The sequence below is a fragment of the Arachis hypogaea genome, chromosome 16 (assembly GCF_003086295.3).
Source record: "Arachis hypogaea cultivar Tifrunner chromosome 16, arahy.Tifrunner.gnm2.J5K5, whole genome shotgun sequence".
In the NCBI taxonomy this organism is placed as follows: domain Eukaryota; kingdom Viridiplantae; phylum Streptophyta; class Magnoliopsida; order Fabales; family Fabaceae; genus Arachis; species Arachis hypogaea.
In genome coordinates, this window is record NC_092051.1 from 9,096,907 (window position 1) to 9,123,532 (window position 26,626).

At 31.6% G+C, this 26,626-nt stretch overlaps 4 protein-coding genes across 5 annotated transcripts; 3 read left to right on the forward strand and 1 right to left on the reverse strand.

Annotated features, from left to right (window-relative positions):
• Window positions 1-4,035, forward strand: LOC112756653 (cystathionine beta-lyase, chloroplastic). 2 transcript variants are annotated; one of them, XM_025805276.3, is made up of 14 exons: window positions 1-173; window positions 277-349; window positions 497-665; window positions 742-854; window positions 1,037-1,107; window positions 1,216-1,307; window positions 1,641-1,728; window positions 1,868-1,979; window positions 2,152-2,248; window positions 2,463-2,544; window positions 2,760-2,877; window positions 3,108-3,215; window positions 3,296-3,398; window positions 3,635-4,035. In XM_025805276.3, exons 3-14 carry the CDS (start codon window positions 614-616, stop codon window positions 3,808-3,810), a joined length of 1,212 nt encoding a protein of 403 aa, XP_025661061.1. In that variant the 5' UTR covers window positions 1-173; window positions 277-349; window positions 497-613; the 3' UTR covers window positions 3,811-4,035. The 2 variants fall into 2 exon arrangements, with proteins under 2 accessions (XP_025661061.1, XP_025661060.1); XM_025805275.3 differs by lacking the exon at window positions 277-349 and having other exon boundaries at window positions 6-173.
• A 368-nt stretch (window positions 4,036-4,403) lies between these two features.
• Window positions 4,404-10,255, forward strand: LOC112758223 (uncharacterized). Its single transcript, XM_025806833.3, has one exon. It carries the CDS (start codon window positions 8,618-8,620, stop codon window positions 9,980-9,982), a length of 1,365 nt encoding a protein of 454 aa, XP_025662618.1. The 5' UTR covers window positions 4,404-8,617; the 3' UTR covers window positions 9,983-10,255.
• Window positions 10,256-20,655: 10,400 nt separating this feature from the next.
• Window positions 20,656-22,008, forward strand: LOC112758066 (DNA-directed RNA polymerase V subunit 5A). The gene is made up of 4 exons (XM_025806641.2): window positions 20,656-21,021; window positions 21,109-21,285; window positions 21,376-21,489; window positions 21,627-22,008. The coding sequence occupies exons 1-4, from the start codon at window positions 20,746-20,748 to the stop codon at window positions 21,750-21,752; spliced, it is 693 nt and encodes a 230-aa protein (XP_025662426.1). The 5' UTR covers window positions 20,656-20,745; the 3' UTR covers window positions 21,753-22,008.
• Window positions 22,009-24,124: 2,116 nt separating this feature from the next.
• Window positions 24,125-26,514, reverse strand: LOC112756310 (mitochondrial fission 1 protein A). The gene is made up of 5 exons (XM_025804842.2): window positions 26,366-26,514; window positions 25,431-25,569; window positions 25,038-25,159; window positions 24,518-24,581; window positions 24,125-24,427 (listed from the first exon to the last, which is right to left on the reverse strand). The coding sequence occupies exons 1-5, from the start codon at window positions 26,456-26,458 to the stop codon at window positions 24,342-24,344; spliced, it is 504 nt and encodes a 167-aa protein (XP_025660627.1). The 5' UTR covers window positions 26,459-26,514; the 3' UTR covers window positions 24,125-24,341.
• Between the last annotated feature and the right edge of the window lie 112 nt (window positions 26,515-26,626).

The following is a 26,626-nucleotide window of genomic DNA, read 5'->3' on the forward strand; positions in this document are numbered from 1 at the left end:
GTCTTTATAAGAGGCGGCACTGCTGGTTGAGTAATGCCCCAGACAACATTAATTTTAGTATAATCCAACTCCGAATCAAACGCTTCAAAAGATTCCAACTTTCCATCATGATTTCTTCATCCATCTCTCTCAGACCCTTCCTTCACTCCATTGTTCTTCATCACCACCATCAGGTAAAAACCCTTGTCCTTTCTTAGTACCATATTCTCATTTTGCCTTATTTTCTGTTTGTTTCCTGAAAAAAGAAACATTCTTTCACTCTTTATATTCATTCAGCAAAATGGGGTGCAGTGTATGGCTCTGATACATGGCTGAGCTGCGCAAAAATGTGGTCTTGAGGCTTTGAGAAGTGAGAATTTTCTCACCCCATGATTTTGGGAAACTTGATTCCGGGACCATTTTTATTTCAATCAGAAGCTTCGAATTTTTCTTTTCAATGATGATAATCCATTTTGAATCATGCTTCTCATTCTGTCATTGGTGTGATCTGTTACAGAGAACAACTGCTTCAAACAGTTGGGCCTGCTTGGCTTTTGAGAATTCAGCAAATTTCGGCACAAAGAGAGTGATCTTTGCAAAGGGTTTCAGGCTGAATTGCTTGGTTGATAAAGTGATGGATGGGACCACATCATCTTTGGTGAATGATGCAGTGGATTGTTTTGCTGGTATGTGCTGCAAACCAGACTTTACAAAATGTTGTTTTATGTTTTATGTGTAAATCCTAGTCATCTCTGTTTGCAGAAGAGGAAATTTTGGAGCCTAATATCTCAACATTGGTTATGAATTTCGAGAATGAGTCTGATCCTTTTGGAGCAGTCAGTAATCCGCTCTATCAGACTGCTACTTTTAAGCAGGTGAAGCTTTGATTTTTTGATACTGACTGTGACATGAACCTTTTGAATGTATTTGGACATAAATGTGTCTAGATACATTGATTTTCTGATGTACTGGAAAAGTAAGAGTACTAATTGGAATGGAGGGAGTAGTTTTCTCTTGATCTCATTATGTTTATTGACCAGTACTCCTATTCATGCAGCCTAATGCAATAGAAAATGGTCCCTATGATTATACCAGAAGTGGAAATCCCACTCGAGATGCTTTAGAAAGGTTCGCTGTGTCCCGTTAGTTCTGTTTGTTTACCATTGCAACTGCCAATATTGCGGCATTAATGTTTTCTTTTCTCACCATGTTTTACCTTGCATGCTGTGTTCTCAGTTTGTTGGCGAAACTTGATAAGGGGGATAGAGCCCTATGCTTCACCAGTGGAATGGCTGCTCTGAGTGCTGTTTCTCATCTTGTTCAAGCTGGTGCCTTTTCTTTCTTCATTGTGCTATAATCTGGTTTTTCTTCATTTTTAGTTGTGAAATTTAGATTAGATTCATCACTGAATATTTAAGAATATGAGTAGTTTCATTCTTTGGAGTTGGAGTCTCTGCATGCATTCACTCATGCAGTGCAGTGTCATCACTATTTGTATTTTCCCTAGATTATTCGTTTGTTGGATTCATTTTGAAAACTTACTGATTGATGCACTATGGGACTGAAAGCCATGAATTCTCAGAGGACTGTTCTTTTTCCCCCTTATTGATGCAAAAATTATATTTTCTGATATTTGGCACTGATAATATAATATAATGTAGGTGAGGAAATTGTTGCTGGAGATGATCTATATGGTGGAACAGACAGGTTGCTGTCCCGAGTAACTCCAAAGAATGGCATTGTGGTCAAGTTAGTCTAACTTGTCAGTTATGCTTGTTCATTTTTTTCCATAACCAGTAATTAATTATGGCAACAAACCAATCAAGTTTGTTTGTTCCATGAAGTAAAAGACCAATTGCTGATTGTAGTTGAATTCTTACGTTTGCAGACGGGTAAATACAACTGATCTTAATGAGGTTGCATCTGCTATTGGACCCCGGACTAAGCTTGTGTGGCTTGAGAGCCCAACCAATCCTCGACTACAAATTACTGATATTCGAGTATGATGCTGAATGTGAAATTCTGAATTTTTAGTGTTGTTACCTGATGTTTTTTGCTGTTATCAGCTATGAAGTCCTTTATAATCATGATTTTGGCTTTGACTATGGAATATTCTTTGGTGGTTTCTTCTCACAATAATGATATTTTTACCCTTTCTTAATTCATTCACAGAAAATATCTGAGATGGCTCATGCACATGGTGCTCTGGTGTTGGTGGATAATAGTATAATGTCACCTGTGTTGTCTCGGCCATTAGAACTTGGAGCAGGTATAAGCATTATTATTAATTTTTTATTATTATTTGACGGTATAAGCGTTACAAGGCAATGGCAATAAACATATTCTCCCACTTCTCTTGTATTTTATGTTTTGGTCACTTGATACTGTATTCTTATCCTAATATTTACTCCATTTTTGTTGAGTAGAAATATATATTGGATAAGATAAAATGAAAAGCTTTGACTCTTTATTGTCCCCTGCAGATATTGTTATGCACTCAGCTACCAAATTTATTTCTGGACATAGCGATATTATGGCTGGTGTGCTTGCTGTGAAAGATGAAAGGTGGTTCCTGATTTTCAGATATTAAATATGTTAAATATGAAAAAAAAAGAGAAAATATTGATGTTTTCCCTCTTTACCCCCTTATTTTCTCGCATTTGTACTTGTTAGTATTTGTTGAACTTACAGTAGCAGTGTTATTTAACTGGTTAGTCCATCACATTACTCACTATTCATCCTTTCCAAAATCTTTACCTCTTTTCATTAAACCTCTTAAGGTTGGGAAAAGAGTTATATTTCTTGCAAAATGCAGAGGGTTCAGGCTTGGCTCCATTTGACTGTTGGCTCTGTATGCGAGGAATCAAGACGATGTCCCTGCGAGTTGAGAAACAACAGGTTCTTCTTGAAACATCTTTTTGTACTCGAAGTGCTTCTACTATTTATCTGTTAATGCATGTCAGATCTTGTCCATTAAACACCCAATTAACCAAAATACCAGTAACCAAAGACATTATTGCTTTCCTTAATATATATATATATAATGGTGATGCAGAGTGAAGATGGTTTGGTTGGTGACATGTTTTCCCCCTAACAACAATGTTGTAACTTTGAGTCAATATGTGCAGGATAATGCTCAGAAGATTGCCGAGTTCCTTGCCTCCCATCCTCTAGTGAAGAAAGTAAACTATGCTGGTCTGCCTGGTCATCCTGGACACGATTTACACTACTCGCAGGTATCATATATATATTGAAATTAAAGATTGTTGTTGCTATGCCTGGAATTGATTATCATATATTCTCTGGTTCCTTGCAGGCAAAAGGTGCAGGATCTGTGCTTAGCTTTTTAACAGGTTCCCTGGCACTCTCAAAGCATATTGTTGAAACTACCAAGTACTTCAGCATAACTGTCAGTTTCGGTAATGATCATTCCACACAATGCTTCTAAAAAATTAACATAGTTTTCGATTGGCAGAATAGATAAGATCTCTTTGTGAAGTTCAAAATTTGAACATTGATAACTATGCCTAGTCTTATAGTACTGTTTCAACATTATTATGTTTATTGCACCTACTGAGAAGCTCCATGATGCAAGTGCAACTTACTAGAAATGATTCAGTTTCACAGTTGTGACTGTTATTCTTCTTGTTGGCAGGAAGTGTGAAGTCCCTCATCAGTTTGCCGTGTTTCATGTCGCACGCAAGCATACCATCGGTGGTTCGTGAAGAAAGAGGCTTAACCGAAGATCTAGTGCGCATATCTGTGGGGATTGAGGATGTGAATGATCTCATTTCTGATCTAGACAATGCCCTTAGAACTGGCCCTGTGTAATTTCTTCTAAATATTCAGTTTTAGTTAGTTGGATTGTAATTCCAAAAATGAAAAAAAAAAAAGGTTTTTGGAAACATGGGTTTCTCATCCTACATTGGGGTGCCTTGAGGGTGCAAGGAAACTTCAATGTATTTTATTATGTAAAATATGGAAAAAAATATTATTATCAGCACTGTAGCTTCTTTTGGCTCTTACTGCAATTAAAGTATCCAAAGCTTTTTTCTATTTTGATCATGAACCATGATTTAAAATTTGAAGTATCAATATAATTTTAAGTCTGCAACTTTATCCTAAAGCCTACAAATTGGTTGATGTGTATATATAAAGATAGTTGGTGATGAAACTATTAAATAAATGAATTGGTTGTCTAAATAAATTACTGTAGAAAGAGGGACGCTCTTTTAATGTTGATATGTGTTTGTGTTTTTGAAAAATCATAACTAATTTTCTAGTTAATACGAATCTTAATAATTCCATTTATTATATTTACATAACTTTTAATCCCTTATCAATTCAATCACTATTGAGTTAGTAATTCACTTTCAAAGTTTTTATTTAGTTTCAAGAAAATCCGATTTCCAGCCGGCAGTTTAGTATCTCAAAATCCAACCCAACCCCCTACCTCAACGTGTCGAAACCCAGAAGTTAAATGCGACACCCCTCTTTATTCTTTAATTCACAGCAGCGATGGTGACATCAGTTCTCTCGGAGCGGAAGAACAGCAACCTCAGCATCAATTATAGCTTTTTCGAACAATAAAGTGGCAGCGACTAAAACAGATATATTTGTTGTAATAAGTTAAAAAATATGTGTGGGTCTGTCAGACAACCGTGTGACCATCCCGCCACAGAACCTGCGGCAAGAACGATCCTCCGCTGCCACAGACGAGAGCCTCCAAGAGGATACAGATGTACAAGCCTATAGAACAGATCCTGTTCAAGTAAGGTCGTGACCTTGTATTTCACTCTTTGATTATATAAATTTTCTTGTCTTGCTAAGAACAAGCGATGTGAGACTAACTTCGCTTCCCTTGTTAATAGAGGTGTACATGGCCTGGCCCGGCCCGGCCCTGAACATTTTAGGGACTAATTTAGTGTGATTTCATCGGGTTTAGGGCCGGGGAAGGGTCTCAAAAATATACCCGGTTATTATTTCGGGTCGAGTCCGGGCCATAGCTCGGGTCACCCGAACTCGGTCCGGTGGCATGGTCATCATACATAATTAATATTTTGTGTTATTAGTGATGGATGATGGTTATTCTTATGTGGAATTTAAATATTGTAAACCTTAATATTTTGTGTTATTAGGCATTATAAGATTATAAGTTAATGTTTTATATTTAAAATGTATAAGATTTTAGACTAATGCATAATATTGTGTTATTTGTATTGATTTAAATATTTGGTGTTATTAGACAATATTAGTATTGATTATGGTTTAGGGTTGGTTCTTGTTATTTTTTTTAAGTGAATTTTACTATGTGAATTGTGAAATAATGGTTGGAGATTAGGTGATTTTTACATGCTAAAGACCCGATTTTCACCCGACCCGAAGGTGCGTAGGTTTCATTGGGTCTAAAATTGGGTTAAGGTCTAAAAATTAGGCCCGGTCTATATTTCAGGTCGAGCCTGAGTTAAGCCAAACCCGGTGTAGCCCGGCCCATGTACACCCCTACTTGTTAACCTCACCAGTTACTCTCTCTCTCTCTGGAATTGTATTTATTGATTTAAGATCCCCCAATACATATGCCAATAATGAATAAGTTGCAGTTGCAGCTGCAGCTCATATTTACTGCACAAAGAGAGAGTAATGCTTTATAAAAACTGGTGGGAGTATTTTTGGTGCATCATCGAATAAATAGCATGAGAAAGATTGTATACTAGTTAAAATTGCTGTAGAAAACTTGACTGGTGGTCTTAAACCTTTGTCTCAAAGTCTCTTATCCTATTATTAATAACCTTAATCGCAACACTGCATAATCATTACCGTCTCCTATTTTATGCATTTTTCCCCCCTACTATTCCTCAAAGATAGTAAGTGGTTTCCATCTTATTTTTTTGGTGGCATGTGAAAGTGACTTATGTTTCAATAAATTACATGGTCTTACAATATAACATTTGGAACAGGTCCTATTAACCAGATTGTGTTGATTTGAATGAGCTTGATGAGCTGCATTGATTTCGGGTTTGCTAGTTTGTCAATTTATAATATGTTTATGTGCCTCTATTTCGATTGCATTGGTTACAAAGATCTTAAGCATTATATCTGTCAAGGCATTTTCACTGTGTTGCATTGACTTAGCTTCCTAGAATGTTCTATTTGGGAGTTGCTTCAGTCCTTAACACTGCATTTGTCTGACAGAATTGGGTGTCTCTTTTATCTGAAAAATTGTCAAATCAGCCTAACATTATTAGTCTTAGATATAATTACTCAAGTCAAAAACTCTGCAATACGTGTTCCTTGTTGGGCTCAATTGCAGGTTTACTATTATTGGTACTGAAGGTTGACCAATTGCCCCCTTTGAAGTACAAGAACCAAAGGGATGTTGGCAATGACAAGTTATGATGATTGATGAAAAAGACTAAATTTTGTATCACCCCCATGAATTTTTTTTTTTTTGGGGGGGGGTAAATATTCTGTTTTTGGTAGTATAAGATTATCTTCTTAAGTTGGATGAATTCTATTATCTATGCAGTGAAATTCTACCTTAGAATAAAAGCATACAATGAACACATGATATCCAAGTCAGATTATTATTCACCTAATGAAAATTCAAAGATACTTTCAATCTCCTTATTTTATTTTGAAAGCTTAATTTTTGTAGGTTAAACGTGAACCTGAAATGCTACAGGATGAGAACAACATAAAAAAGATTTCTACCTTTTATTACCATTTTTTTCTTAGTTTTTCTTTTGAAATTTGAAAAGGGTTATGAGTAAAGCAACAAAGTAGATGATAAGACAGATACTTTAGCTTTAACATGTAGCTCAGACCCACAAAGGAACAATGGAATTGTGACCTGTGCTTTTGGTGTCACAAAGTTATGAGTTGGCTATCCTTAGTGGTCCTTAACTCTTTAATGAAATGTCTGTTTCAATCTGTTTGTAAGGGTAGAAAAGAAACGATGGCAACTTGTTCCATATTTTGCAGTTTTGCCTTGATTATTTCTTATCATCCCACATTGTTATGTTTGTAATTGCCCTACATTATTGGCACCTATACCCTTCCCTTTCACTCTATTTATTCATTTAGAGTGATTCTTTTGAACAGTTTTTATCTGAGCTTAACTTGCTAAGATTCACATAATGTGGCATGTAATGTCATTAAGGTATATTATTAATTGGATGGTGATAGATGTTACTGGTTGATGATTATCATGCTAATTACACTTAAAGAGACATGACAATATTCTTAAGAATTAAGTGTACCACTATAAGGACCATGACAATGACAAATAAATGAAGACAAAAGATTCACATGAGCACATCATAATCTTATTTGGATTCTTTATTAATCTCATCTAATCAAACATGAAATACCAGTAATTCTCTCATTCACACCATTATTGCCAGAACTCAACAAAGTTTAAAAATAAGGTACTCATCACCTCATCATCAAACTTAAAGCTTAAGTAATTTTTTGAAATCTATTAATCATAAGTGGTATTTTTGGATGCTTGTGTTGGAAAGTGAAGATATATTGGCTTAAAAGGTGAAGTTGCTAAGTGCTAACTGACTGCACTATTGGCTTTCTATATATTATATATATTTATGCTTTAATTGAGAGCAAAGAAGTTCAAACTCACCATCTAAATGACATTGATGCTAATAAATATGAAAAACAACAGCTTGTGGACTAACACAATTTTGTAATTCCTTTCTCTTGTTGTGATTGATTTGGTTCTTTTTGTCTTTCTGGCATTGAATGAAAATGTAACACTACACATGGTAGTTGAAGAAGATGGCTTTGCTGTTATACTTTCATTTATTCAAAGACATAAAGAAATATTATTTGTGGTTGCATCTAACAAGTTACTAATAACTAGGCCAAATGAAAAATCCAAATTAATGCCAATAGTAGAAATTTAAATGCATGAATGCTTACAAATTAAAATACAAGACTGTGGATTCAAGATAAAGTGATAAACTAAAATTGAAGTAAGCACAGTCTTCTAAACTTGGAATACTGTAAAAAATGTGTAGCTTAACACTACTGAAGAAAAGACACAGAAACAAGTATAAACAACAAAAATAACAATACTTTAGACTTAAGTATGTTATTACAAAAATAATACTAAGTTCACCCTAGGAAAGGAACAGGAATCTTCCAATGATCAAGTGTCTTGAAAACATGGACCCTTGTCAATTCCCAATAATTTTTAAAAAAATGGTCCTAACCTTGATTTTTATTTATTTATTTACTTACTTTTTTTTCCTAACTCTCAATTGAATTGATATTATTTCTTCAACTTCCCTCTCCAACCTACTTGAATTGAAAGCTCCTTTCCACCACCTTTTTCTCTCAAACACAAATTCCTTCTTTCTATGTCATACTTTCCATCTAAGCCTCCAAAAGCATCTTCATCATAATACCCCTACAAATCTACAACAACTACTATTTCACACAAAGAATACATTCATATCAGACAACTAACCCAAAAAGCTTGGAGAGAGAAAGGAAGGGAAAAAAAAAAAACCTTTTTTAGGAGAAAGTAAGCTAAAACAACAATCACACCACACCCATTTCTCATTTCATCAGTTTAGTTTGTTTACTTATTTTTCTGCTAAACTTTGTTGTTGCATTCATCATGGGTTGCACAGCATCAAGAACCACCACCATAGTTGCAAACACAACCTCAGAGGATCCTTCTCCTCCTCCTTCTTCTTCTCTTTCTCTTTCCCTCGCTTCTTCTTCTTCTTCTTCCTCTTCTTCTACCTCTTCTTCTTCTGCTTCAAATTGTTTCAATTCTTCACCAAAGGTTCCCAAAGCTATGTCACTCCAAATGCCTCTTGTCCATCACCCTCCAACAAAAAAGGGTGACACACACCACCTTGTGTTCCTCACTTCCACCACCTATGGCTCCCTTCTCCTGATTGACCAAAAAGATTCCAACTTTATGAAGGATTCACCACCATCACATGCTGCTGATGAGTCTCAAAAAACTGAGCAGCAAGAACAATCATCACTCTCCCCAGATTCAGTCATCAACACATGGGAACTTATGCATGACTTGGATGAAGAAGCAAAAGAACAAGAACAAGATCTTACCCACCTTCACATTACTACTTCTTCCATTGTTGGTGGTGGTATCTCACACAAAACAAGTTCATCATGCAGGTACACAACCTTTGACGGCTCTGCAAGGAAGAAGCTTCTAGATTCATTTGAGTCACTGAAAGAAGCCTCATCCTCATCAGAAAAACTCAACATGGAAAGTGAAAACCTTTCTTCAAAGAAGCCACTTTGGCAGCACTTGTCTGAAGAAGCTTTGCTTGCAAAACTGGACCCAAGTGTTGCTTGGAGTTACAGGCGCGCTTTGTCTTCAAGACAACTAGGTAGCAACACCAACATCAACATCATCATCACCAACAACAATAATCTATATAATAATGGTGTCAGATCAATGGGGTCTAGTCCTTTGTATTCTTCTTGTTCTTCTTCTTCAACTACTACTTCATTTGCTAATAATAATAGCAACAGTGTGTGCCATTTGCCTGGAACTGAAGACAGAATAGTGGTTTATTGCACAAGTTTGAGAGGGATCAGAAAGACCTTTGAAGATTGCTGTTCAGTGAGGATGATACTAAGAGGTTTCAGGGTTGCTGTTGATGAGAGAGACATCTCAATGGACTCATCTTATAGGAAGGAGCTTCAGGATGCTCTTGGTGTTAAAGCAGTGACACTGCCACAGGTTTTCATAAGAGGGAACCATGTTGGGAATGCTGAGGATCTTAAGAAGCTGAATGAGAATGGAGACTTGGCAAGGCTCTTGAGGGGTTTCCCTGTTCATGATCCTGGTTTTGTGTGTGAGAATTGTGGTGATGCAAGGTTTGTTCCATGTCCTAACTGTAGTGGTAGCAGAAAGGTTTTTGAGGAGAAAGAAGGAGGATTGAGAAGGTGCCCAGATTGTAATGAAAATGGCTTGATAAGATGTTCAAGATGCTGCTCATGATTGCTGCCCAAGGTAATCAAACTCAAGAGTTGAATTAAACTCCTATAGCTTAGATAATTTGAATCTTAAAGCTCATAAACTAGATCTGAGACATAAAGTTATAAATTTGTAAAAGCTCATATGTTAACTCAAGAGTTTGATAAGCTGAAGGTACTGGTTGGTGCTTATAAATTCACAAGTTTATAAATTTGAGGCTTTTTTTTTGTGTTAAGTCTATTTGTCACTGATAAATTTTGACAATTACTATGGTCTATGAATGCATAATTTCATTTTTCAATTTCATGCTTTATTTTTTTGGTATTTGTGTTATGCCTGATTTTTCATATGTATTGATTAGTTTTCCAATTTCTAGTGTTTGAAGCTGCCATGTACCTTTTTATGGCATAATATGCAATTATCAAGACAATAAAATGAATCAACAAAAATGCTATTGGAGATGTGTACTACTAGTACAAACTGCAACCTCTCCCTATTTGATTTCACATATCATGTTTGTTTGTATCATATACAAACAGAAGTAATAATATGTGGAATTTAGTGGGATTGGTTATGATTTTCTGAGTTTTAAAGCTTTGTCAGTTTCAGCCAATATAGGATGACACTGTTTACTGAGAGGGTCAATGTCATTAAAACATGGATCCGTATGGTTCAGTCTTCACGTTCAGACCATTATTGTGTGTGTCTACCTGCTACTCTGCCCTCCTCTATGTACTACCCAATTACCATTTCATCAATTTAAGAACATGAACAGTGTCTTCTTCTTTTTTTTTTTTTATAAGCAATGTTTAAATGCCATGCAATTAACATTATTAAAAGAAGATTGCTAGCACTAATTTGAGTAAGTTAATTAATAAGGTGGTATTGATAGTAGAATACACCTGAAGCTGGAAAACATTGGGAACTGAGAAGTGATTTAATTAAATAAATGACAAATATGACAAAGTCATTAGTTCTATGTATGAATTCCTAATCTTCTATTCTTCCATAATCTCTTTATTTAAATGATACTAATACAGATACTTCTTGTATACTATAAACTATAAAGTCCTCTTTTCAAAGCATCGAATAGTTAATGGATTTGGGCCTACGAGCCCAGCCCAGAAAGTCAGAAGCGGTGGTCCCAAAAGCTTATAGAACAGTAAAATAGTCATGAAAAGTAAATTAAAAACTAAAAAGAGAACTAATTAAAATTTAATGACTAAAACTGCTACTTTAAATAAGTAGGTGTACCTAGAATGATTACTGCCCCCTAATAATTTAGACATTATTATTAGAAAAGAGTGTTATTCTTTTTTTTAGGTCCTTTTTCTTTGTGGTATGTTTAGTCACCAAAAATTAAAATTTGATTTAGATAACAAGTATATATCAAGTGTTCTTATTCTTAGGATACTTATGGAGGAATTAAATATAGAAAGTGGTCGTTTCTTAAATCACTTAAGAACTATGCTCTGAATTTAATCTTTTTGAGGCAATTTGAATGCAATAATAAAAGAGTTTAATTTTGATGTGACGATAGTATAAAGTATTTTATATAGTCGTACGATTACATTTATTTTTTTAATAACTATTAATGCAGTTAATATAAAAAATTGTTATTTTTATTGATATAATATTATACAATTAGATGTACGTATAAATTTTTTTTTACACCGATAATATATCAGAATTAAATTTATAATAAAAATAAAGGAGAGATTAATATTTTTTTTTTCATGACAAGTAAGTAACCTTAAAATAGTACATTTTTATGGATCTTAAAATGTGGGAATCTAAAACTAGAACTGTCTCCGAGAAAGTTGTAGTTGAGGTTGAATTTGCTATGATCACTCACTCACTTGACTCAAACAGTGAACAGTGAGTAAGATAAGTGGTCACAGCCGGGTAACCAAAGCAGCATCCCACCCTCAAAGTTGAAACCACAAAGTAGAGAGTCTCTCTGTCACTTCCAGATTTTTACTAGTACAGTACTAGTTCTAGTTTTTGAATGCAAATTTGTTCAATCAAAAATAGGATTCAGTTTCAGTTAACTGTATTTAATATTACCTTAAATAAAAAACTTTTTTCTTCTACTCTCATATATATTTAAATTTATATTTTCAATTAAAAACATTATCCAAACTGAAAAAGGCTTTATGTTTGAATATTAAAGAAAAAGAAAATTATAAGGTACAGATCTTAAATATGTACAGATTTAAAGATTTGTTTACTTAAACCACACTTTCTAAAGCCATATTTTTCACTTAAAACCGTAGCTCTTCACAAAGAAAAACGTCACCTAATGGAAAAAAGTAAATTAGAAGATTTAAGAGAAGAAATAATTAAGTTATCAAAATTAATAGATCAAAAATTAATGATTTTAACTAATGTTAACTGTAATGACACCGAATTCTTAAAATCAATACAAAATGATTTTTCTCAAAATCTTTATTTTACTATAAGTTTTATTGAAGGACTTCAAAAACCTGAAAAAACTTATTTTTCACACGGAATTTCTAAGAAATGTTACCATGGAAATGATTCCCCACATCTTTATCATATTTTTAACCCACAATTAAATTTTATAGTAGATATGCTTGAAGAAATATTAGTATCTATAAAATTTCAAAGAAATAAGGAAAAAGAAAATCCCAAAGAAGAAAAATTTCAAAATATAATCAACATAACAGATTTAAAAGTAAAACCACCACTAAAATTATGAATATTGAAGAAAAATTAGAAGAAGTTACAATGCTTTTTAAACAATTAAAAATGGCTCAAGAAAATAATATTATGGAACAGGGATTTCAGATAGAAGAAGAATTAGTAAATTCTGAAAATATAGAAAATGAAGAACACATCCTAGATTATTCAAATGACGAAGAACCAGCAATTCCAATACAAGTAAAAAATGAAGTTGGAACATCTAGGGATAATCAATCTCAATTTAAATGGGAAACAGGTTTTGATAATTATGCTTTTAAAAAAGGATTTATAAATAAAGATTCAAAATATTCAAAAACACCATCAAAATACAGGATGTATAAATTATATTTCTGATCAAGGATTTTTAAAGAATATAACAGAATACACTAAAAGCTTATTTCCAAAAATAAGTACTAAAAAAGAATGGAAATGGGATGAAAAAGATAGTATGCAAATTCAAAGGATTAAAGAGTTATGTGAAAAACTTCCAAAACTTTATATTCCAGAAGAAAATGACTACTTAATAGTAGAAACAGATGCTTCAGACATAACCTGGTCAGGATGTCTAAAAGCTAAGAAAGCTATAAAAAGTTTGGAACAAGGAAAAGAATCACTAGATTCTAAAGATTCCCTAAAGGAATTACTTTGCAGGTATATTTCAGGGACTTTTACTCCAACAGAACAGAGATATACCACTCATGAAAAGGAAACTCTAGCAGCAATTAAATCTCTTAAGAAATGGAAAATTGATTTACTACCAAGAGAATTTACATTAAGGACAGATTCAAGCTACCTAACATGTTTCATACGATATAATTTAAAAGTTGATTATAATCATGGACGATTGGTAAGATGGCAATTATTTTTGTTACAATATCCAATAAAAATTGAATATATTAAGGGTGACAAAAATGTTATTGCAGATACATTAACAAGAGAATGGAGTTCGTCTACAACGCATTAGATCAAGAAATTCAAAAATATGAGCAAGAGCTCGAAAAATGCAAGCATTGTCAGCAAATAAGGACACAGATCCAATCCCTCAAGAAGGCCATCGAAGCAATAAAATCAACACAACAAGCAGAAACATCAGAGTTCAGCCAGCTAAGCATGGTGGACAAATCAGGTGAAGAAAAAATTTCAAAAAATAAAACAATTGCTGAAATCATTAAAAAATCCACCCAAGATAAAAAATATTATGTAATTTATAATGGCCCCATGAAAGGAGTATATGATGCCTGGAAAAAAGCAGCACCATTCACACACCAGTCAAAGATAATTCATAAAGGAGGGTTCCTAACACTGGAAGAGGCAAAGAAATCCTTCAAGGAATATGAAACTCTCCATCCAGAGCAAACCCTAAAAAGAGCAGATAAAACTCCAATTCAAACCCAGAGAACAGGGATAATAAGAAACATTCCTACAAGGGCTGAAATCAAGGAAAAGAAAAGGGTCTGTAGATCTAATCTCAGAGAAACCCTTAACATAGTCCTGAATTGGACTGAAGAAAAAAGGGCAATTTTGGAATATTATCCTGTTGCCAAAGAACAGCTAATAAAGTTGGTTATATTTCCAGATGCTTCCCCATCTGGCACCTATCAGTTTTTCCAGTATGGATTAATTGATACAATCTTAATTTTTAATGATCTATAAATTATTAGTGAGTTTCCTGCAGGATTCGTTGATGCAGTAAAGAGATTTAAAAATATGATTGACAATGTAAATCCAAGGGATATATCCCTAAAATTTACAAACAGTCAACCTATTTTTAATGAAGAAGAAGAATGCTTGGTTCCAGCACACCAAGTAATATTCATGTCCGTCTTCCCAGGAAATTTTTAACCAATTGATCAAATTCAAGATTTAACAATTTACAGTCATGAAGGAAGGCTAGCCAGCACATTAGCAAGGGTCTTTGAAAGAACTCAAAAAATAACGAAGGAATCTCACACAAGGATTAATTATAAAAGTAGAAATACTCTGCTTGTGTCCAGTAAAAGAAATGAAATTGAAGAAAGAGAGATGAGACTCTTGGTAGAATTTGAATCAGCATTCTACAACTTATCTGGACTTTTAGAAAAGCTCCCTGAAGGGATAAAGAGGAATCTCTGCTATTTGATAAAAGACAGAGAATACCACAAGTGCCAGCTATGTGCCTCAGAGTTATCTGAAGAAAGCAATAATGAAACGGAATCAACTCACATGATGAAAGAAGAAGACAATACATCTGACGGTCACATGATAAAAGAAGAGGACCGCACATCTGAAGCATCTTTCAACATTATTGCATAGTGACGTAAGCACTTAGGTCATAGAGCACCAATAATGTAGCTGGTGAAAGAGAACAAACAATGACGTAAGCAATGACGTCATAAGAAGGGTAAGGATGGGAATTGTCCATCAAACCCAACTATTATAAATAGGCTGCTTAGGCAATTGTAAAGGCATCAGACAATAGGAAGCAGGAGGCTAAGAGTACTCATATGCTAGGAGAGCAAGGAGGAAGCTGCCGAGGCGATTCTATAGTCTGAGGAAGAATCCCCTTAGGGAAAAATAGTTCTAAACTCCCCTCTGGAGTTAGTATCTACAATCTCCCCTCTGGAGATAAAAACCCCTTATGTAAAATATACTGAATAAAGGAAGTTTTTCTCCAGAAAGGTACATCTTCATTCTAGTCTTTCAATTATGAATTATTTAGAAAGTTTAGAATTAACAGAAGAATCTGATTATTATAGATTAACTGCTTTATTAGATAATGAAAAGCAGGCTGTTCTAAAAACAGAATTAACTCTCAAATTAAATGAAAATTTTAATAAACAAAATCTTTTAAAAGAAGTTTTTAACAGAAAAAATATAATATACTATGGAAAAATTCAACTTGAAGCTCCTATAAAAATAAAATCTGCCAATGAAGAACTTGAAATAGCTTTGATAAATAATGAAGAATTGAGTTGAGAAAATTAAGGATCAACAAAAAAGATCTAAAATTGGATGGATTGATATTAGTACTATACAAGTCTTAATTAAATCTACATATATGAAAGGAATTAATTCACCAATAAGTTTAGCAATCTGTGACAAAAGAATTACTGATGACCCAATAGATCAAATAATTGGAATTGTTCATGGAAATTTGGCAAACGTAAATGTTAAATTTAATGCCCATCTTGGATATGCTATACCTTTATCAACTGAAAATCTTGGAAGATCTGTAAGTTTGGCTTATAAATTTCATAGAAAGAATCTAATGGAACAAGATGATGAACCATTTTCAATTACATATGCAATAAATTATGCTTTAACAAATAGCCATCATAGTATAATATTTAAAAACAGAGAAAGAATTTATGTCGATGAATTATTCCAAAAAATTGTAAAAACAGAAATACCAAAATATAAAGCGATTGAAAACTCAGTTCTATTACTAAAAGAACCATCAGGAAAATTGGTTTCATCAAATTTTCAAATAAGAGAATCTAAAATTAATAGTCCCTTAAGTTTATCTAAGTTAAAGATTAAAGAAGAAGATTCTGAAATAAAAGAATTAAAAAAAAGGTCGAAAAATTAAATGAAACCCTAAATACTAAATTATGACAATAAATAAAGAAGAAATATATGTAACTTATCAAGATAAGAAACAAGAGCTCTTTGAAAGAGAAAATCGTTTGAATTATTTGCAGTTCTCTGAAATAAATCAAAGAGCATTTAAAGCTCTAAAAATAATCTATGACAAGTTAAAAAGAGAAGTTGAAGAGTTAGAAAAATTAATAGAATCTCTAGAAAAAAGTGATGAAGCAATGATAGAATTTGCAGAAATTTTAAAATAAATAATGAAGCATACAAAAATTGAAAGACCAGAAAATAAAATAAAAAGAAAAAGAGCGAAAAAATTAAAAAGTAAAATAAAGGAGTATAAAAAGGAATTAAATAATCTTCAGATCGAAATTGATGACCTTATAATAAAAAGGATAGAAATAAGAATAAATATAAACAAGTTGGAGTTAAACTTAAAAAATTTATAAATGCCTGGAAAACTATATTATGACTTAAAAGAATTAAAGCTGTTAAAAGAAAAAATGGAGAATGAGGTTGAAAAATTAAAAAGATATTTAGAAACAACGGAAAATGTAGAAATAAAAGAAGTTTTTGAAGATTTGAAAAAATATATTAAAGAAAAAGACAAACAGATAAAAGATTTTATAAACAATAATCCATACAAAAAAGAATATTATAAACTAAAACAAGATTAAAAAACTATAAAAATGAAATCAGAATTATAAATACTAGTAATAATAGAAATTTTCAACATCTTCATATCTATACACATTATAAACATAAAAGAGTAATACTCAATTTAGTACCTAAACTTGCATGCAAGCCTCAATTTAGTCCTTAAAGTTTTAATTGCCTTTATTTAGTCCCCAAACTTTGTGAACATAACTCATGTTAGTCCTTTAAACGATTTTCAACGTACAAACGTTAACGGAACACTATCGTGAACAGCCGAATGCCACACTAAACTTTGTAAAATGATGTCGTTTTAGTTTTGGCACTCAAATAACCCAAAAACAACATTGTAAATAGTGTTTATTAACATTTTACCTAACAAAATAAGTGATACGATGCCCTTTTTGAGCTATTTAAATGCCAAAACCAAAACTGCATCATTTTACAAGTTTTAACTAGTCTATAACAGTGCTCCATTAACGTTTTTATACTAAAAATCGTTTCAGGGACTAATATGAGGCACGTTTATAAACTTTGGGGACTAAATAGAGGCAATTGAAACTTCAGGAACTAAATTGAGACTCGCATGTAAGTTCAAGGACCAAATTGAGTATTAAGTCTAAAAATTTTCAACATCTTCAAATTTATACACATTATAAACATAAAAGAGTTAAAAATTGGTATCAGAGCCAAGTTAACGATTAAGGGTAACACTTTCTCTTTAAGCAACACTTTTAGTGATACGCTCTTAAACCAAATAAAAACAAAAATCTGTAAATCTGTACCAAAATGCATCTGTACACTAGATGAACCCTAAAGAAAAAAGAGGCTTGTTAAAATGTTTAGCATAAACAAGAAATTCTCAGCAACAACTAACAAACCTCTACTCTTTTCACTTTATGGGACCTCAATTAAATTGAGTCAATGCTTAATCAAATTCTACCCATAAACACATATATTTATATTTATCATCATATTTAGTTTTTATTTGGGTGTCATTATTTTAATAAAAAAAAATTAATGTGTTTGGTAAATTTCGAGTAGTAAAAGTAAAAGCAATAGAAAAATAAGAAAAATATCTTTTTTTAGAAGCTGTAATTTACATCTTTTTTTAAAAGATCTTTTTTTCTTAAAAAAAAAGATGTTTTTCATGTAATAAATAAACAAAAAAGTATTTTTATATTGTTATATCCAAACATAATTGATAGATAAAAATATTCCTTTGCATGAGATACCCAAACATAAAATTACTTTTACTTTTTTCATAAATTTAAAAAAAAAAGATAACTCCAAAAAAGATCTTTTTTTAAAAGTTCACCCAAATAAACCCTTACTTTATAACTAATTGTCCAACACTTATAAGTTAAATATCTTTATAGATTAATAATAAATGTCATCAAAATATGAAATTAACATACATTAAAGTGACTTATAAAAGAAGAACAAAGAGAGAAGATAGTACAAAAGTCTTAACATTAAGATATAAAGTCAAAAGAATTCAATTAGTGTATCAATTATTGTTTAGTTAATATTAATTAATTTTGAAAACATTATGTTTTTTTATCTTAAACTTTAAATACTAATTATAAGTTTTAAACTCTTCAAAAAATAAAAATATAAAAAAATTAACTAATATTAACTAATTAAAAATTAGTTATATACTTATACAAGTAAAGAATACTTGAAACATATAAAATTCATGATTACTTAAATTTAAATTAAATTTGATAATTAACTTTAGTACAACAAAAATGTTATTAAAAAATATTTGTACTAACAACTAAAAACCATTAAATATGTTAATATGTTTTATTAAAACATTTAATATAATACACACACATATACATATATATATATATATATATATATATATATATATATATATATATATATATATATACTTTAATTATTATTTTTAGATCGAGTTTTTTTAAAATAAAAATATTCACAAAATATTTTTTAAATCCTTATATATATATATATATATTAGTTGCTCACGGTATCCTCTAGTCACACAGGTCAAAGATTAATCTGTCACAGATAAGTGTCTGGCCATTAAATTGCTGCATGCACATAACGTGAGATTTAAATCACCAATACTTGATTGAGTAGACGAGTGAATTGTCCACTCAATCAATTCAAGTTGGTTAAATTTATAAATTTGGATCTTCTAAATTTTAAATTTGTATTTTAGAAGGTAAAATATGATCTTCTATTCTTGAATAGTTTTTTCTCATATTTATTTTTTGTCTCACCTATAAAATAAATAGTAAGAGATCATACTTTATTCTCTAGAATAAAATTTAAATTTTAGAGAATCCAAATCCTAAATTTATATATATATATTATTGCATAGAGCAAATGGACCAAAAATTATTCACACTAAACCCAAACCTACTGATGGACCAAATCAAATAATATGAAGACTAAACCTTAACCCATAATATTTGACAAAAATGGGGCATCACATACCAAAAGAGCCCAACAAATTAATCATCACCGCTATCAGCCTATTAATCCAACATAATTAGGAATAATAATGTGACAGATTCTGCAATCTTCAAGAAGAAGAAATAGTGGTTCATCTGACCCGATACTTTAATTACCTTCTAGCTTTGGTATTACCTTCTAGCTTTGGTATTAATAGCTTGTTTGGGTGACTTCTAATAAAATATCTTTTTTTTAATTATTTTTTTTAAAAGATTTTATGAAAAAGTAAAAGTAATTTTATATTTGGATATCTCATGTAAAAATATATTTTTATTTATTAATTATGTTTGAGTATAACAATATAAAAGTACTTTTTTGTTTATTTATTATATGAAAAACATCTTTTTTTTTAAGAGAAAAATATCTTTAAAAAAAAAAGGTAAATTACGTGATTGTTTGGGCACCATTATTTTGATAAAAAAATTTTTTTCAATGAAAAAAAGATTTTTTTTATTTTTTAGCGTATTTGGTAAATTTTGAGTAGTAAAAGTAAAAGCACTAAAAAAATTAGAAAAACATTTTTTTTGTACATGTTTGGGCGCCATTATATTGAAAAAAGATTTTTTTTTATTTTTTAACGTGTTTGGCAAATTTCTAGTAGTAAAAGTAAAAGTACTAGTAAAATAAATAAAAAAGATCTTTTTTGAGAAACTGTGATTTACATCTTTTTTTAAAAGATCTTTTTTCCTTACAAAAAAGATATTTTTCATGTAATAAATAAACAAAAAAGTACTTTTATATTGTTATACCCAAACATAATTAATAGATAAAACGACCTTTTTACATGAGATATCTAAACATAAAATTACTCTTACTTCTCTATAAGATCTTTTAAAAAAAGATAACTCGAAAAAAGATCTTTTCTTAAAAACTCACCCAAACAAGCCCTTTGAGAAGCTATAATTTACATCTTTTTTTAAAAGATCTTTTTTCCTTAAAAAAATATTTTTATGTAATAAATAAACAAAAAATATTTTTATATTGTTATATCCAAACATAATTAATAGATAAAAAGATATTTTTACATGAGATACCAAAACATAAAATTATTTACTTTTCTATAAGATTTTAAAAAAAAATTCAAAAAAAAATATTTTCTTAGAAACTCACCCAAATAAACCCTACAATTTTTCAAAAAAGATGTTTTTTTTATTTTTTTTTAGCATTTTTACTTTTATTAATAGAAATTTGTCAAACATATTAAAAAATAAAAAAAAATATTTTTTCATTAAAAAAATATTCTTTTATCAAAATAATCGGTCCAAACAACCCCTAAAAACATGTTTGATATAAATAAGCATTAGGTCAAAAGTAATAAATACATAAATAAAGCAGCGCAGAGCAGAGTGGGAAGAAAGAAGAAGATGGCGGAAGCGATGATGGTGGAGAACGGCAACGGAAACGGCAAGGAGGACTTGGGTGAGTGCTTGATCGGATACTTCGACGAAGGTAGCCATGAGTCCCACAGGTACTACCTCTCCCGAAGAACCACCCTAGAGATGCTCAAGGACAGAGGCTACTCCATCCCTGCTTCTGAAATCGACCTCTCTCTCTCCCAATTCAGAGCCATTCACGGTGATTCCCCCGACGTCGACCGCCTCCGCTTCTCCGCCACTCACCTCTCTGATCCTTCCAAGAGGGTACGCTCTTATTTCAAAAAGTTGCTGCCTTTAGGGTTTATAAGTAAAAAGAGGATTGATTCTCTTGCTTGCTGAAATTGATTGCAGATTTTAGTTATCTTCTGTGGCCAACACATTGTGAAAGTTACTTCCATCCGCAGCATTGCAGCGCAGATTGTCAATAGAGAAACTTTAAGTGGCCTCATTTTGATTGTTCAAAGTACTATTACTAGCCAGGCCTTGAAAGCTGTCAATCTTTTCTCATTCAAAGTTGAAATCTTTCAGGTATCAGGATACATGCTACTATCATACTTGTTCTTATCTGTGCTTACCAAAGTTAATCATGTCATGCAACCTTTTCTCCTTATGGTTCAGATCACAGACTTGCTTATTAATATTACAAAGCATGTATTGAAGCCAAAGCATGAAATTCTAACTGACAAACAGAAAAAGAACCTCCTAAAGAAGTACAATTTAGAAGAAAAGCAGGTCAGTTTATGTATGATTCTCTTGCATTACAGTGTCACATTACATGTTTTTTGTGCATAAAATTTGATTGTTACCATCTTAGAGTCAGAATTATTGTTCACATCATTCTGATTTAAATAAAGCTTTGTTGTTGTCAGCTACCCCGCATTCTACAAACAGATGCAATTGCAAGATACTATGGACTAGAGAAAGGGCAAGTAGTTAAGATAACTTACAGTGGTGATATCACTCAGATGCATGTCGCCTATCGATGCGTTTGGTGATGCTTCTTTCTTGTATGCTGCTGGTAGAATTCGTAGAAATGCTTAAGAACTAGTTAGTACATCATTGTATAATTATAAGCTTATGCCGTAACTTGCATGCGGTTTGTGTGAATTTCACTCGAGCAGATGAACAAATCCACATTGAACAGTTTCTTTGTATGACTAGTTTGGAAATCACAAACTGCACTATGTTAACTTTTGGCCTACTGAGGGTATGTTTCATGTGGAAGTAAAAGTAAAGAGATATTTTCATAAACATGCATTAGTCTTAAAACATAACTATAGTTGGTTGCTGGAATTTTTATGTTGTGTTTTTTAAGTTAGAATTTATTCTCGTTGTGTAATTATGGTGCTTATCGTTCAATAGCTCTTTTAGGTTGCTTCAAATTCTGATATATATTTGATTCAATAAAGTTGGTGTGATCTAATTGCTCGCAAAGATAATTTGTCAAAAGACGTGAACACAAATTAAGTAATGTTTATGTCTTTATGGACACTTCGGCTATACTATAGGCAACCCCCAAAGAAACAAAAACTTGTAGCATAAACTTGGATTAAGAATGATAACTGTGCTGGCAGCTTGGATATTAATGCATGCTTTCATCAAATTCAGTCTCCCCAACTGTAGAGTGTAGACCCACATTTTTACATTTTTTAGTGCTTAATACAACGCAACATAAGGTTTGTTTGGATAAGCTTCTAAGAAAATTTTTTTTTTAGTTTTTTTTTTTAAAAAAATCTTATAAAAAAGTAAAAAATAATTTTATATTTAGATATTTCATATAAAAATATTTTTTTATCTATTAATTATGTTTGAGTATAACAATATAAAAGTATTTTTTTGTTTATTTATTACATAAAAAAATATTTTTTTTACAGTTTTTTACAAAAGATGTTTTTTTTTCTAGTACTTTTATTACTAGAAATTTATCAAACACGTTAATTTTTTTTTTCATTGAAAAATAATCTTTTTTTAATTAAAATAATGACATTTAAACAGGCACATAATTATTTTTAATTGGACAATTATATTATATATATATCCAAAAAAACAATTACTAATTAATAATCGTATGAAAATATATATTTGGTATTGATTATACTATTAGAAAAAAAAATTAATTATTTGGATATGACATTTTATTACTTTACTACGACAGTTATTTATTTTAGTAATTGAATTGAAAAATGTATAAATATATTTAAGGTAAAATACTAAATTGGTCCTTTAAATTTAGGCGTAATTCTGATTTGGTTCTTAAGATTTAAAGTGTCCTATTTGAATCCAAAAAAGTTTTATTTAGTTTTAATATAGTCTCACCATGGGGTTAAAATTAAATAATTAATTGTGTTCTATAGAAAATATTTCATTTAAATTGTAAGAAAAATAATAAATAAATATATTGATGCATTCACGGTTGATTTTATACCTCTAGAGCTTGTACTTGTTCTGAAACTAAATGAAACTTTTTTGGATTTAAATAGGACACTTTAAACCTTGACCAAAATAAGATAGGACACTTTAAACCTTAAGAAACAAAACAGGATTATGTCGAAACGTAGGAGACTAATTTAGTATTTTACCCTATATTTAAAGGAGAGTGCTAGGTAAACAATGACCATTTTGAACAATATGAACAACCACAAATCAAATAAAAATACCCTATATCTTAATTTAATGCTACTAATTAAATTTAAGATTAATTTATTCTTTTAACCCTATTAATTCACATTGTTCACACCTTGTTTAAAAATATTATTGGGTACTCTTTTAACCCTATCATTTAATCTCTTTTTTTTTTTCTAATTTTTTTAATCATTTAATCTCTTTTTTTTTTCTAATTTTTTTAATTCTTTGAACACCTGATATTTGGAAGATACTTGTGCTAAACCAAAAATAATAATAAATAAAATGTATGACTAATAGAGATCAGACACGTACCTAGTACAACCTACACATTTATTATATTTTAACCTTTTTTTGGTCGTGATTATATTTCAACCTTAAAAAGGGCCTACAATGAATACTTGCAACCAAACGATTGGGGTTGAAGTTTGGGGAAACAAAATCCCGCTTCGTTTATATTGTACTTTTGTACTTGCTTGTATCAGGAGTAGCCGAGTAGGCCACTCCATGTGACGGGGAGTGGATCCTCTCCAGTGAAAAAAAAACTGGATGGTATGCAGTGTTTAATCTAACCATTCATTACTCTCTCTCTTATTTATTTCTGGTCCCACTTATAAAATCAAAGGTGAGAGATCACACTGGATTCTGTCAAATGTTAAAAAAACTGGAAAGGATCCATTTCCCCATGTGACGTTCCTCTTCATCTAGCTCCCGCATCCAGTGATTTAAATTAAGAACATAATAATAATAATAATAATAATAATAATAATAATAATAATAATAATATTTTGCATTTGAATTTTGACCAGGGAAATTTGAAATAAGCTTTCTGTTAAAATGCTCCTTTTGACAAACTAGGATGTTAAAAAGCGGTATTTGTTAGTACATAGTAGACGCTTGTTTGTCATTGACTTTGAACACGTTGTGCAGCACATAAAACGAACAAAGAAGCCAAAATATGCTCAATTCTTCCGGGCTAATGCTGCAGCGAGGCCACCAACTATGAGTCCCACAGCAGTTGCAGTGATGCCAATTCCTATAACACCATCTGCATCGTGTAACACATTGAAATTTAAGTTCAGTTAATGTTCCAATGCCTGATAAGAAAAGCTTGAGTAAGAAACAGGTCAGCTATTACCTTTAGCAATTCGATCTTCAACTACTTTCTTAAGGGACAGTGCCTGCCTCCAATCAGGTGCAATCTGCAACAACAATTAAGGGAGAGAAAATGTTGAGACAGAATTACTCAATGTTAATGTTAAACAATTGTTGTAAACAGAGTCATAGATAGGCCATAATGAACAATCTAAATAATGGACTCATCTAACCTCACTAATTAGCAATATATAGATAGATAAATAGATGTTAATAGTTAAATAGACTCTACTATGATGGAAATTTCCATGCGTTGTGATATCATAACGTAGATAGTTGTATATCAACCAAATGGAAAGAAACTAGATGATAAGGAAGATAAAGGGTTTTAGTTTTAAAGCCATGCTCCTGGCAGACGAAGATAAACCATATTCCGAACATAGAGCTTTTGAGCAGCAATATCAGCAAAGACATGGCATCAAAGATTACACAATGGGATATCAAGGAAAATGGAGGTTTTTACTTTTTAGGCATTGTGTTATCTATAAGCGAGAAAGACAAACCTCTAGGCATTGCCCCAAAAGTTGCCGACTCCTACCATAATCGTTACTCCTGTAATATCCAACAGCCAGAAGATAAAGCTTCTCTCTTTGATGCAAAGGACTTTTAGTATTGCCCAAAGAAGCTGTAAATCACAATTAAGGATGTAAATGATCAGCCATGAATTTGAAGGTCATATGACAAACACAAATGTTTTCAGAAGAAAAGGAGAACATAATTGTTTTCAAATAACCATAAAAGGCTAGTGGCAAAAGGCAGCAACATAAACATTAACACTATACAAAGAAACAATTTACTAAAAGCAGATCAAGGTGCCATATAAACAAGAAGAAATATTAAAAAAAAAATGGAAAAGCAACTTGAAGAACTGAAAATGATTCAGTAAGTGATGTTACTTTCAAGCATGGCTATCCCGCGCTGAACATCTTCTTTTTGCCTTGAATGAACTAGAGCCCATGACAACCTCATTATGCTTTCATTCTTCCTCTCCTCATTGTCCCCGTTGCTAGCCTCCGCGACTTCTCGCTCGCATCCCTCCAAAACAATCAATATAGTTTTAGACTGAAAGTAATTAAAAGCAAATAGCAGCAAAGAGACCACATTCGCTGCGTGCCAGTACATTACATCAAACAAAAATAACCTCCTCAAGTTAACAAACAAGGAACATTGAAACTTCTGCAGTCACCAACTCACCATAATTGATCATCACCAGGGGGGAAAGAGAAACTCTTAGGGCAGAAATTTTTAGTATTTTTTGCCAGCACAAATATTAAATTGTCTTTAACAAATAAATTTTACTAATTCATGTATGCAAACTCTGAAAAATATAGGTGAAAACTGTATTGATTCATATGTGCAAAAATCAGGTAAATATAGGTGCAAACTACATGAACGTATGTAAATATAGGTGCAAATTATTTCTAGCCAAAAATGATAATATTTGCTCGTCATGTAGCATTGCTAGCCGGAAAATGCATATATTCTTCCCCTCAATTTTCATTTTTGTTTTTCAATAAAGATTACAAAATGGTTCCTAATATCCAAATGATTCCATTTAAAAGGGGAGAAAAAGAATCCCAACATCATTTAGGGAAATTCTACAATCATGATGATACATACACAGAGTTAACGCAAAGGAATTGAGCCAATAAATCGAATTAATTGCTTCGTGATCGTCAATGTTTGAATTCCATATCACACTAGCCAACAAGAATAGTTATGATTCTACAGCTTTAAAAACACAGAAAAACAAAAAGATTTTTTTTTTTCTGATTGAAAAAAAAGAAGAAGTAAATATTGGAATATTCGATAGAGGGAAGGGAGGGCTTACAGCGATGACGTCACGGTCACACCAAGGGATCTGGTCGCCGCCGCCGAAGAAGTTTCCGATGGATTCAAATATGCCTCCGACCTTGGAATCCATTGATCTGCGTTATCAATCTCTCTCGGCGGTTTTCACACTTTTGCCTTCGTAAATTCTCTTCTACACAATTCCTTATTATAGCTTTGGCCTAATCTCTTTTTTTTTTTTTCACTTAAAAAATGAATAAACCTTCGTTGTTATATAACAGAATTTTATATTTTATTATTA